Source organism: Hoplias malabaricus, chromosome 10, assembly GCF_029633855.1.
Source record: "Hoplias malabaricus isolate fHopMal1 chromosome 10, fHopMal1.hap1, whole genome shotgun sequence".
NCBI classification, from domain to species: Eukaryota; Metazoa; Chordata; class Actinopteri; order Characiformes; family Erythrinidae; genus Hoplias; species Hoplias malabaricus.
The window spans coordinates 21,098,308-21,111,844 of NC_089809.1; the positions used below are offsets into that span (position 1 = coordinate 21,098,308).

General features: G+C 37.8%; 1 protein-coding gene across 1 annotated transcript; it reads right to left on the minus strand.

The window, feature by feature from the left end:
* Positions 1–2,869: 2,869 nt before the first annotated feature.
* hibadhb (3-hydroxyisobutyrate dehydrogenase b) lies at positions 2,870–12,639 on the minus strand. Its single transcript, XM_066683822.1, has 8 exons — positions 12,485–12,639; positions 11,853–12,010; positions 8,660–8,769; positions 8,303–8,424; positions 5,061–5,194; positions 4,879–4,955; positions 4,504–4,660; positions 2,870–4,307 (listed from the first exon to the last, which is right to left on the minus strand). Exons 1-8 carry the CDS (start codon positions 12,552–12,554, stop codon positions 4,149–4,151), a joined length of 987 nt encoding a protein of 328 aa, XP_066539919.1. The 5' UTR covers positions 12,555–12,639; the 3' UTR covers positions 2,870–4,148.
* Between the last annotated feature and the right edge of the window lie 898 nt (positions 12,640–13,537).

Below are 13,537 nucleotides of genomic sequence, written 5' to 3' on the forward strand. Positions count from 1 at the left end.
TACACACAACAGTATATATTTGATCACTTATTTTTTTTACATTTAAGGTGAAGCTGAGCTTTCCTTGCAGTCTTAGAGCAATCGCCACTGATATATATGTATATATATATATATATATATATATATATATATATATATATATATATATATATACATACACATATATATCATATAATAATAATATAATAATTGAATTCAGGTGCATAAATCAGGTGGCTACAGGTGTATAAAATGAAGTATCTCGGCATGCAGACTGCTTCTAAAAACCAAACATTTATAAAAGAATGGGTCACTCTCGGGCTCAGTGAATTACAGCATTATACTGTGATAGAATGGAAGTGCATCAAGTCCATTTGTGAAAATTTCTTGCTACTAAATATTTCACAGTCAATTGTCAGTGGTAGGTTAACAAAGTGGATGTGATCCAGAACAACAACAACAACTTAGCCATGAAGTGGCAGTCCATGTACAATGACAGTGTGTGGTCAGCGGATGCTGAGGAGCATAGTACGCAGAGGTCGCCAACTTTCTGCAGACTCAATCACTACAGAACTCCAAACTTCATGTGGCCTTCAGTTTAGCTCAAGAACAGTGCGTAGAGAGCTACATGGAGAGCAGCTCCATGCCAAATTTTCCCATAATCACACTCCTAAACTTTGTGGACTGCCTTCCCAGATGAAGCTGTTATAACCTCAAAGGGTGGGCCGCCATCATATTAAACATCATGGATTAAGAGTGGGATGTCACTCAAGCTTATGGGCTTACAATGACAATATAAAATGGAACTAAATAAAAAAGTTACTTGTTTTTTTCTTCACTGTAAAAAGTTGCTTCAGGTTTATTCCATATGTTCATTCTAAACATCCATTCCAGTTCACCACACTGAGTTTTCAGAAACAGAATACCAGAAGATGAATGCAATATTTGGTAACTATTTTCTATTCCTTTAAACTTTACATGTTTAAGTTTCAGAAGAAGCACATGTAACTTTTCACCTTGGACTTGTTTTGAAGATGATGGGGCATGCAAAAACAGAGAGGGTTCCACAATTTCACGTTTAGTTCCATTACAAATCTGTTTACATATTTTGACTTTTTCAAATTGTTCTGGTGATTTTGTTTACAATGTCATGTTTCATGGTTGGGTAATAAAAATAATAGTGTGTTAGAATGAATGTGAGAAAAAGAAAGTGGGGTTGGAGTTCTTGTTCAGCCTGTTTGGGTTTGTCAGTCAAAGTGATTAATTTGACAGCACACTTGCTCTGTGGAAAATGTCCAAGTCAGCTACAAGTGTAAGTCCAAAAAAAAAAAGTAAGAGTAAGGAAACAACAGTGATCAGTTAGGACACAAATCCATAAGTAACATGCCAGGGCATGTTGTTATGTAGTTGTAGTTGACCAGTTTTAAAAGGAATACTGTTGTTAATGTAGTGCTTCTCTTTCTAAACCCATGACTCAAAAAGTCCAGTGGAAAGAGTGTTACATCATGTTGAACATGTGGAAATGCCACTATTGCTGAGGGTGAAGCACATTAAATGCTGGGACAAATGGTCACTGCTTCATTGGCCTTTTGCAAACTATTAGCTGTTAAAAAATAGGTTTTGTTTATTTCACTTTTGCTCTTAATAAGAACAGTATTTTTTGTTCAGACAATAGCTAAAAGGCTTACACTGTAGTGGTTATTTTAGCTTAGTGGGTAACAACACTGCTCAAAACAGTTCTGTTGCAACCTTACAGTTGGTAAAAGCAATTCTTTCTACACCTCTGGGGAGAGTTTACACTAGATACTGGAACATTGCTTTGACAACTTGACTGCACTCAGCCACAAGAGCATTTGGTGAGGTTAGGTAGTGATGTTCCATATTTAGTTCTGGATTACCAATGCCACTGATCCCAGTGGAGTGTGTGGCATTACTCAACAAGACAGTTCCACTCCTCCACAACACATTCTATAGAAAGAATAAAGCAGAGTGAACACTAGAACACCCACAATGGGTGAATCTTAAAGGAACATACTTTTACAACACTGACCTGAAATTAAGAGGGTGGGAAGAGAAGTGGTGGTATTCTACCTTCCTCCAGAAGTTACACAGTGATGTTTCTGCAGTGCTGACCCAAATAGCAATGACAGAGGCTCTATAGTCCATATTAAAAGGCAGGGAGGCATCAGTGATTTGGAAGCTGTACTTGTAAGGTAAAATAACTACCTACTTCTCCTTTAAAGTTCATAATGGGTACATTTGGACATGCAGTGTACACTAAATGCTTTATGAAACCACACTGTCAAAGCCTTTTCTCTGCAGTTTGTGATCTCAGGGACAAAAGCTGCTCCAAAATGTTCCACTTTTTCTGGACTCATTAAATTATCATAACCACAAATATTAACCAAATGGCAATAATCAGCAAAATTCTTAAGAGGAATGAATTAGCACTGCTGGTGTTCCTTCAGATGAACCCTGTAGAGAAGTGAACACCCATCATTCTCCTGGTCAACTCTCTTGCTTTTTAGTTAAGCGAAATCCCTAATACATCACTCCTTACCCACACAATAAATTTCCTCATAAAAACTTGGGTCAGAGTGTAAGTGTGTAATTAGAATTTCTTAGATTATTAAAAAATGTATAACTAACCTCTAAGTCTAAACTTTGGGAGTCCCTGCTTTTTCTTTATTTAACTGAAATCAAACGCCGCAAACTCTAAACTGTTACAAAGACAAAGTTTAGACACATAAAATGCTTTAAAAATTATGTATATTTTGACTTCTGTAGGTTTTCTGTATTTTTCTTTGATGAAAAAAAAATTGTACTTAATGATCATTTTATATATATATATATATATATATATATATATATATATATATACACTAAAAAATAAACAAACAAGAGTCCATTTGGTAAATGTACCTTGTATTTACATGGTCAGATCCACTTGTTCCTCTGCATAATTTTCTAGCCCCCTTTACTCAGTTCAAATTGGCCATCATGGGTCCAAGGTATATAAAACCCCCAGCAGTTCTGCTATAAAATGGCTGCACCACTGCTGTGCTGAGAATAATTCACTCTCAATACTGTCTTGACTATTGATAAAAAGTGTCTTGACCATTGATGTATGAAAGCTAATAAATTATGCAGAGAAATTACATATTTATTGACATAACAGGAAATCCACTGATGGAATATTTATAGGCAATCCAGTAAAATTTTTGGGGCCTCTCACCATCCTTACCTTACATTTCAATCTTGCTTGGACGTGCTACATCATTAACCAGTGGCCTTATGAGATGAACAGTTGGCATGCATCAAAAATGCATCTGTAGCCAATCAAATAACAGGAGAGGTGTGACTCAAAAGTTCTAGTATCATAATAATCACATTCCAAAATAAGAATCAGGATCTGGATATCACATCAGCAGTGGGAACATACACTACCATCTGAAAACAAATGGTGAAAACCTGAATAAAGACTAAGTTAGAGTTCACTGCTGTAAACATGATAGTCAAGTTTTTTAAAGCTAAATTGAGTGAAAACTAAACTAACATGTTTTCTTGGATTTCTAACCTTTTAGGTGGGACTAGTTAGAAACTCTTAACCCTGTTAAAGTTAAAAAAGTAAGCTCAGTAACCACGCCAGTTCAGATAAGACTGAATAGGTTGAAGAAAAAAAAAAAAGGTTTACTGAAGAACATATAGTGGCTCACTGACTGGTGCACTGAGTGTTTATTTAGTGAAGTCTAAAAGTATCGCTTTCTTATTGCAGCCACTACTAGATCCTTCAACAGTTCAAACAATGACCACACACAATCTTGAGTCAGTCTACAGAACCAGACCTGACATCTGAAAATACACATATGTGCGTGCGCACACACGATAAACACTGCCTCAACTTCACAGTGTCTACAGTCAAATATTGGAGTGCAGATTGCACAGTGCAGGCCCAAATAGGTAACATGATTCCATTAGGAAGTTACAGACTTGATTTTAACTTCAATTTCAAAACATTCACACTTTCTATTCACTCACTCATTAGACAAGTGCTCAAGAACACACATTTCAACACAGCGCAAACTGTGTGCAGCCGTTATGCTCCCCGGGTCCTGGTGAGGCAGGCAGAGTAGGATAAGGCTATGTACAGGGATGAAAGGTGTCGCCTCCTACTGGCCCTCCTCCTCTCGCAGGAACTGGAAGACCGAGGAGAAGTCTTTACTGGCATAGCCTCGAGCACACATCATTCGATATATTTGATGAGCCAGTGAACCCAGTGGCACTGGAGTCTTCGTGTTTGTTGCTGTGTTCTGTGCGAGTCCTAGATCCTGAGGTAAAACATACAAATACAGCATGCTGATTAAAACCTCCTGGCATAGAGTTAAATTTTTACTGGGTGCCTTGATAATGCTTTTGGTGATTACAACCATGTTTTACAGAGCAACACAGATGCGCTGTTGCTATATGTGTATTTAAGAGAACAAAATCAGCAAAGGAAGGTGGAAATACAAAGGCAAAACTTACCTTGGCCATTAATGTGGTTCCAAACCCTCCCTGGTAGTTGTTTGCTGAAGGCACTCCCTCCATTACACCTGGTACTGGATTATAGGTGTCACTGGACCAACAGCGGCCTGAGCTCATATTGAGGATCTTTGCCAGCAGCTTAGGGTCAAGTCCCAGTCTGCAAGAATAGAAGAAAAAGCACATTACTCAATGTAGGAATAGTGATCAACAATATGTTCAAAAGAACCTTCCACTCAAACAACTAGGATTAAACACTAATGCTCATAAAAACAATTATGAAACCAGGGATAATTTGTGTGTACAACGCAAGTGAGAAAGATTCCTTTCACCATCATGTCTTACTCAGTTACATATGCTACTTTCGTCAAACTATACCTGATGCCCAAGTTCATGGTCTCAGAAGTCCCAATCATGCCTATTGCTAACAACATGTTGTTGCAGATCTTGGCAGCCTAAAAAGAGAAGAGGAGAAATGTAGGATTACACAAGACAAGTCAATAATTTATGAGTGATGTATGAAACAAAAAGAGAAGCAATCCATAGTATCATAGGCATACCTGCCCTGTTCCAACCTGACCGCAGTACACCACATTAGCACCCATGCAGCTCAACAACTCCTTTGCTGCAGTGAACTCCTCCTCGGCTCCACCCACCATGAAGGTCAACTTACCAGAAGTGGCAGCTCCCACACCTGCAGAAATCAGATAATCGTAATTTAAAAGGACTTCTTACAAGAGCTTTTCATAAATTTGATTGTGGAAGGCCAGATGACCTCATTTTAGGTGTTTCCTAATGTAACTGGAAAAACCTAACTGCATTGCTCAGAAGAACAGAATGTGAGCAACATGGCTACCTAGGCTAGCATGTATTGCCACAGCAGAAAGCAGTAATAAGTAGTATTTTAACTTGGCTGAGGTTAAGCCTCAACAGACTGAGGATAAGTTACTTCATACTAGATTAAAAATTCACTGTCAAATGACCTTTGACAGGAAATCTGTCAGAGAAGTCAATCAGATATCTTATATAAAAATACCTACAATAAAGAATCCAATATATCACTGCACATTCAATTAAATTAACCTGTGACAATATATGCAACAATGAATAAAAGAATAAATTAGCAAATACTGAAACCTAGAATTGTATGCGTCTCCTTCATTTACCACCATCGCAAGATGCTAAATACAAGAGAAAAGGCAGGAGAAAGTTCTATAATTACTACAGTGCAGCTCCATCTGTATTCACACATATTCACAATATTGACGCCAAGCTTGGTTTTGTTGTGGCTCGTATTTCATTACGGGCCGTACACAGGCGTGTGGGCAGAGCTGAGAATTCTGACTACTGGAATGGGTAAGTACAGAGATCCACAGGTCTGTGGAATTCTTACGTTTTTTTGCAAAGCCAAAAGCCATTTTAGCTGTGCTTAAGCCAAACCATGCTGACGCAGTCTAGATGGGAGAGGCAACAATTTAAGGAAAGAAAACTAGTAGCACGTTGTTGTTTACGTGCCCAAAAACCAGAAGCAACAACCTCCGGTTTAAAAGAGAATATTGGCTATAAAAGCACAGAGTGGCTGCTGGCTGAGTATAATATTCTCTGCTGCTTTAGAACATGAGGTTTACCTCATGAAGTCAGCCAAACCTATATGAACGAAAGGCTGGGTGTTCACAGTAAATTTCTGTTTAAGAACGATGTATAGTCGGCTGGGATTACATTTGATACAAATTTAACTCCACCATATAAACAGGCTTTTTTTCTAGCCACAAAATTGTTTGATGTGTACGTGGAGGGTCTCACTTCCAGTGCTGCTACTGGTGGCCTCAACCTGCCATGATATAAATCTGACTAAAGCAATGGTCAAAAGATAAAACTGGGCAGAAAAAAAAAGTCCATATATCTCCATATGAGTCCAATGTAGTGATATATTGTGTTAATTAACTAGCAGCTCCCCTAAAGTGGAGCTGAAAGGTTTAAAACTGTTGAATGAAAGGACTTGGACTCATTGATTTGTCAATCAGGCTGCAGATGCTGAGGCTGATGGCAGAAGAATCACAGATGGTGCGCCAAATATTAAGAGCTAATGGAGAGACTGCAGCAATTCAAGCAGTGTTGTTCCATGTATACCACAGCACTGAACTGCCCCCAGCCAACTTTAAGTGTGGGTAGCTTGACAGCTTTAATCCCAGAGCAGTGGGAAAGGGAAAGAGAGGAATAAATCTCCATTAATCTGCCGGACTGGATCGTAAAACCTGGCTAAGAAACTCAAAGCAAGTGGGTCATATTAGGCTGAGAACAAACAGAAAGCAGACCTGAAGGATGTGTATGTACTGTACATGTGCACTCCAAAGTCATACTGTGTGTGCGGTAAGTGAACTTCAAGGCCATGAGCTACCTCCCTCCCAGTGCTGCATCCCACCCCTAAAAGCAGTTAAGACAGGTAGGGCCACCTTCTTTTTATGGGCCTCCCCCATTCCTGTGGTGACCAGGAATACAGACAGAGACCTAGTCAGGCATAAGAACTATCTTACATTTTCCTGGCATGGATTTATTTATTATTATTATTTTTTTTATTCTTCTGGGACCAACATGTGTTTTCATTTATGAGTATTCTTTCAAATAATTTTGTTACTAGGCTCAAATTCAATGCACAAGCCTTCTACTGTAGTTCATTCATTCATTCATTCAAACGTGTGTTTTCAGACTATAGGAGCACCCGGAGGCAACCCATGTGGATACAGAGGGAACACACCAAACACCTCACAGACAGTCACCTGGAGCGGGACTTAAACCCACAACCTCCAGGTCCCTGGAGCTGTGTGACTGCGACACTACCTGCTGCGCCACTTGGGAAAGGAAAGTAACATAATTGGAAGTAATCACATTACCAAATGAACTAATCACGCAACCCAGGAGCAGACAACTTCCAAACCAGGGTCCCGATTTCAAAAGGATCACAGACTGGTGCTCTAGAGCGCTCCCAGACTCAAAAACAGCTTTCACACTTGAACAAATATGCCAATCCCACAGACAAAGTGGAGTCTGGAAAAAGCCCTCAGTCACAAAGTCTTGACTTGTCAGTTTAGAGATAGAAGAAAGAAAGTGTGATGGTAAATAAGTGAGTACCTGTGTTTGACATAAACTAAGGCAACTGTACAGGCCTGAATACTTTACCCTTTCACTGCTGGCTGTAATGCTGTGGCATGGTTTAAGTCCATTTATCCCCTTAAAGGAAATTTGCTGCAAAACAATTTGAGGGCCAGTTGAGAGGGCCATCTGACTTTATGTTTTACATTGTAATTGAACACTCTGTTGAAAGAGGTCTCTTACAGGGAGAAAATGACCCCCTCCACAAGGCACTGACTATTTAAAATTATGCTTAATTTATATTGGCATCTAACTGCTGAGGAAAAAAATAAAACACACACACAACAAAGAAAGAGAACACACATTCACACATTTAAAGCTCTAGTGTGTTTCCAGCCATGTGTAGGTCACAGGACCATTTCACAGATGCTCATAACTCATAACTCAGCCATTCAACACACCAAGGGTTGATTTAAGAAAATGGATACAAAAGATTAAACAAAAAGCTCATTCCACAGCTACAGAAATGCAGACGAGTGAGTGCGTTTTGGTATTTTACATACATAAAAAAATTACTTAAACATAAATAAATTATAAATTATTCTTGCTGTGTCAACATGGCTCAGTTCAGTATTGCACATAGGTGTGCAAGTTAAAAAAAATAAGATTTTATAAAGGGTCCTGCAAATGTATTAACTTCGAAAGCTTTTACCTCCAGACACTGGGGCATCCATGAATACTGCCCCCATTTTCTCTGAAGCAACAGCCATCTCCTTGGACACAGCAGGATCAATGGTGCTGGAGTCAATTAGTAGTGAACCTTTCTTTACTTTCCTAGACAGGAAGACCAAACAATTAGCTTTGGGGTATTAGTGTTAACAGTCAGTAAAACAATACCCTCCCCCAGCATACAGCTATACATAGCAATAGTTGTTGTACAGTTTCTTGAAAACACTAATACATTTTAATACCAGGGCTAGGATTAGCATAAGGACTAGCATAAGGCTAATGTAAATGTGATAACAATTCATTTCATTTCCGTAGGTAATAAAACTGGGAATGTCCTTACTTCAGAATGCCGTTAGGGCCAGTGTACACATCAATAACATTAGGACTAGATGGTAGCATTGTAATGATGCGGTCTGCCTTGTCAGCCACATCTGCAGGGGTGTCCAAAATCTAAGAAAATATTACAACAATATAATTTAAAGAAAGTGTCATAGTTACATCATGGCAATAGATCAGATTATACATTATATAACTAACTTGACTACACCAATATCTAATATTACTAAAACGTAAAAAAGAAATATTTAAATATTTTGACTTTCCACTGCTTTATTTTATTTGTATTTAAATAAATAGAAACCATAAATGGCACACAATGCTGATCTTGGTAAACTATACTAAAGGATACATATATAATAAGCTATTTTTAAAAACAAAAGATGTATCACTATGCAAAATGTAAAGAAAAAAATGGAATGATGTGCAATTTGTTTAAGCCCCGTTTCAATTAAATATAAATTTAGAATGACTTGCACATTACTGCAAAGAAGCAGGAACATGTTTTTCAGCCCACGATTGTAGACAGTGTGATTGGTCATTCTTCAGAAACAGCCTCCATGAATTTGGTTAATGACATTTACTTCCTGCTGACCACATGACTGTGTTTTGGCTTATGCTTAGCAATGTATTTTTGCTAATTTATTAAATGTAATAAAAACGGTCCAATAGGAATCAGTTTTCATTGGACAGGCTTGAGTTTGGGCTTAAGTTAGCTGGCTAACTGAGAAATCCTTTGTGGAATACTCCTCAGATCCCTTCAAATTAGAATGTGCTACGCAAACAGACCATGAGGGAACTGTAGCTATTTGGCTCAGGAGATTAGCAGTTTTTAAATCACAACATGCATTGTAGCAACCAAGAGCAAGAATATAGTGCTGCATGCTGAATTAAGTGTTGATAACTGGTGTATTTGTCAACAGTGTAGTGATACGTCTGGAGATTTTTCCTAGAAGATACAGCTGGAAGTACTCAGATGTCACCATACAATGTTAAATGCTAAATAATGTCATTATACTGTTTGTAAATGGCAATGTTGAGCACAGTGGATTTATTTTGAGTTCAGTTTGAGTAGCCAAATGAGGTAACTAGTTGATAAGCATCAGCTAGTAACAACAAACAAGGACATAAATATGACTACACAGCCTCCCAACAGAGTACTTTAACATGGTATGTTTATTTTAGGGATGCCCCAAATACCATTTTTAGGGCTCTGGAGCTTTGGCAGAGATATACGGTAAATATTGATTAACACGCATCAACCTTGGGTAGTGGGGGCAGAGACACATACACTTTAAAATACCGATCGCCATGCTGCTTTCCTCGCAGAATATTGCGGCACTTCTCTTAAGGGCCCAGTGCATGTATGTGTTAACTAGCACTTCGTGGAGGTTGTCTAACTGGAGGTACGATGCTGACAAAATGATATGTGGCACTGCCACGCTTGTGTAGTTCAGTTTTTTTTTTTTTAAAGAGAGGAAATGCACTGTTAGGTTGTTTTAATTTCATTCATTGCAGAGAGCTGTGTTATTAGCATTTAAAGTTCAACAGACTGTTTCTTCTTGCTGTGTTTGGCTCTGTTCTCAAAATAAATTAAAAATTAACTTATTTTTAAATATTATTGACTGTAGTGTTTTTATTGTGGAGCAGAGCCTGCGCACAGACATGTGAAGATGTTTATGTTTTTAGAGTGCATTCATGACAAAAGGACACATCATATTAAATAAAGTCTCAGCCACAGACACTCTACCCATAAGTAGACGGGGAGTCTGATACTTTCAGTGCACTAATCTGGCCTCACAGTCAGGATTCCGCCAGTTACATTTTGATTGGTTATCTGTAAATCTGTGTATTAGGCACTTCTGTGGTCTGTGAATCAAAAGACTACCCCCTGCTACACGTCATGCCAAATAGCAGACTTGTGATTGGTCCTTTTGTGTGTCAGTCATATATGTTTATCTTTAGTTTGTTCTTGGCCACATTAAGTGGCGAAAGGTACAAGACTCTGCCCTTGAGAGTCTGGCAATTAAATAAAAAAATATATTTGATGAATATTTGATATTTCAAATAATGGAAAAGCATTAACAATAAGAATTTTCTTGTAAAACTGTCACAATATTATAGAATTTTATATAGTGGTAATTATCAATATTAATCCGTATAAAGTATTTTATTTTGAATTCATATCCTCATTTCCCAGGCCTACAAAGCAGCATTCAGGCTAATTACATTTTAATATGACAAGAGTATTTATAAATCATATGATATTTTAGTGAATGTGAACAGGGATGTACACACGTTTTATATAATCTAACTTGAAAACTGTCATTATTATTATTATTATTATTACTACACACCCTGCTCTCACAATGTGGTTCTAGATGAGCATTATGCAAATGAGCCATGTAGTGACCAATCAGGATGTTGATATATTGCATAGTAACCAGGTGAATCCTTTTCATAGCCAAACAATGTGTTTATATTCAACAACTGACCACAAGTCAAGCAAGAGAGATAATGATTTAAATGTTACTGTATTCAAGAACTGGGTCATTATATGTAAGAGTGTAACAAGACACTATTCTCACAAGTTCATGGTTCCATGACAGTTTCATAAAGCACTATTAAATCCATATATTTAGGATTTTTTTAAAGGCATAAAAACAATAACAATCCACTTTGACTCTGGAAGCCTAAACACCATTGTTGTTTGCTGACCCTTCCATAAAGCAGTTCACAACTTATCATGAAAATGATTTGGCCCACTGTACAACACGTCATTACTTCAAAACGCCTTTTTAAATACGTTTAAATGTATATAAGAAATGCCTTTTTCATTCATATTAATTTAATTATTTATTTACTGGAAGCTGCTACTGTAATTCTGCAATCTGGGATACTGCAGACACCAGGAGCATAGTTTATCACATTCCAGATATTTTGTGTAAATATGAGAGAAGCTTTTCAATTAAACGATGTCAGGTTTGTACGACATTCTTCTAGCAAATACTACTCACTGAGTACTCATGGAAGGATAGTATAAGTGATTTTATTAAATATAACTTCATTATCAGCTAGAAAAGTTACTGTGTTACAGCGTCATGACACTGAATCTGATTGGTACCGCAATCCCTGAGACAATATGCTAAAGCTTCTGTTGTGTCAGTTCAGTGTTATCCTGATTTATTAGTCCTGACCTGAGCTCCCAGCTCCTGCAGCTCTTTACAGGACTCTGGGAAGACGTCTGAGGCAATCACAGGGTAACCATGCTTGATTAAGTTCTTGGCCATGGGGTTCCCCATGTTTCCCAGACCAATGAATCCCACCTGGGTCTTGGAGGCCATGGATCTGGAACCTGGGATATAAATAATAATTGAAAAAACAAACAGTGTACAGGGCGTTGTGCAGGACTTCTGTCCTTCAGCTTATTAGAAGGTGAGCAACGAAACATGCATTTACTCATGACCTATAGCCAGTCCATATGCTGATTTTACCCGTTTTAAAATGGTTAGCCTCGGGAGCTAAAGGAGATTATATTGCTAATTTCAGGTTTCAAAGCGTCACATGTATCCATGAATGACGTGGTGGTAGAATATGATAACATGAATGAACATAAAAGCCCTGACGATGAGCTGTACCTATCTTAACAGTGATATAAACTATCGTTAATGAGTTGGTCTTAACTGAACTGGATGTCAAGCTTCACAGACTCTTACAGCAGTACAAACAACATGTAATTTATTTAGAGCTATAAATTGTGCACATATACACAAGGTCTGCACAAGAGAAGTGAATAAGGTGAAGTAAAATCTGAAAAGCACAATGTTACCCTGTAGAGAGACGACATGGTGGTACCACTTTCCTAAAATCCTCCGATTCGCCCTCAACACCGCGGCCATGCTGCAGCGCTGAGACCCACACTTACACAGAGAGAGCAGACTGACAGAGCTCCTGTCCAATAAACTACAGCTCACTCTCTCTCTCCCTCAAAACACACCGCCGCGGAGGAGGGACATCCTCCCCACCCACCGCACGATTGGCCTAACGTGGTATAACGAGGGTTATTTTACACGGTAAAGACAGATAGGAAGATATCAAGGTTATAGGTTGTTGATATCATCTGTTTTCTTTTCGATTCGGTTTTTGATTATTACATTTCTACGTTACATTAGATTACATTACATTTATTTAACAAACTGGTTAAATAAATGAGACTTCAAACAAATTAAATTAATTTATTTTCATTAACTGCAAATTTATTTCCAGATAAAGCAGCAGAAATAATTATGATAGAATCATATTATTTGCATTTCCAAAACAAACATGGGCACAGGTCTAAAAATGCAAATCTGGGTGCCATTAAAATGATATGTGATAAACTATAAACACTTGACTAACTGAAAGAATACATATGGGCCCAAACATGAGAGTTGTATATTGAGAATTCAATTGCTTTGAGAAGAAATCCAGACTGAAGGTCTAACAAAATATGGTGGTTTTGTTCCCAATCAGCTGTGTTTAAATGATGTGCAAATAAAATGGAAAGGTTAAGGAAAACATACAGGTAGATCAAGGGAGATGTCAAAATGCCAGGTTAGAAAGTCTTGAAAAGAGAAAATGTATAACAGGAAATCAAATAAATTGAGGAAAGTAATAATTCTTCATTATTGAAATCTATGCCTCATATTAGGTATTGTTATATTTTCATTGATGATTCCATATATTTGTTCCTTGATGTTGGTGGGTCAGTTGATGATTTGTCTGATTTGTCCACTGGTATGAGTGTAAACATGATTGAATAAGTGTGTGATGTGAACTGGTACCCTGTCCAGAGTGTGCTCTCCATGTGCCCAAAGGGTTAATACCCTGTCCAGAGTGTGCT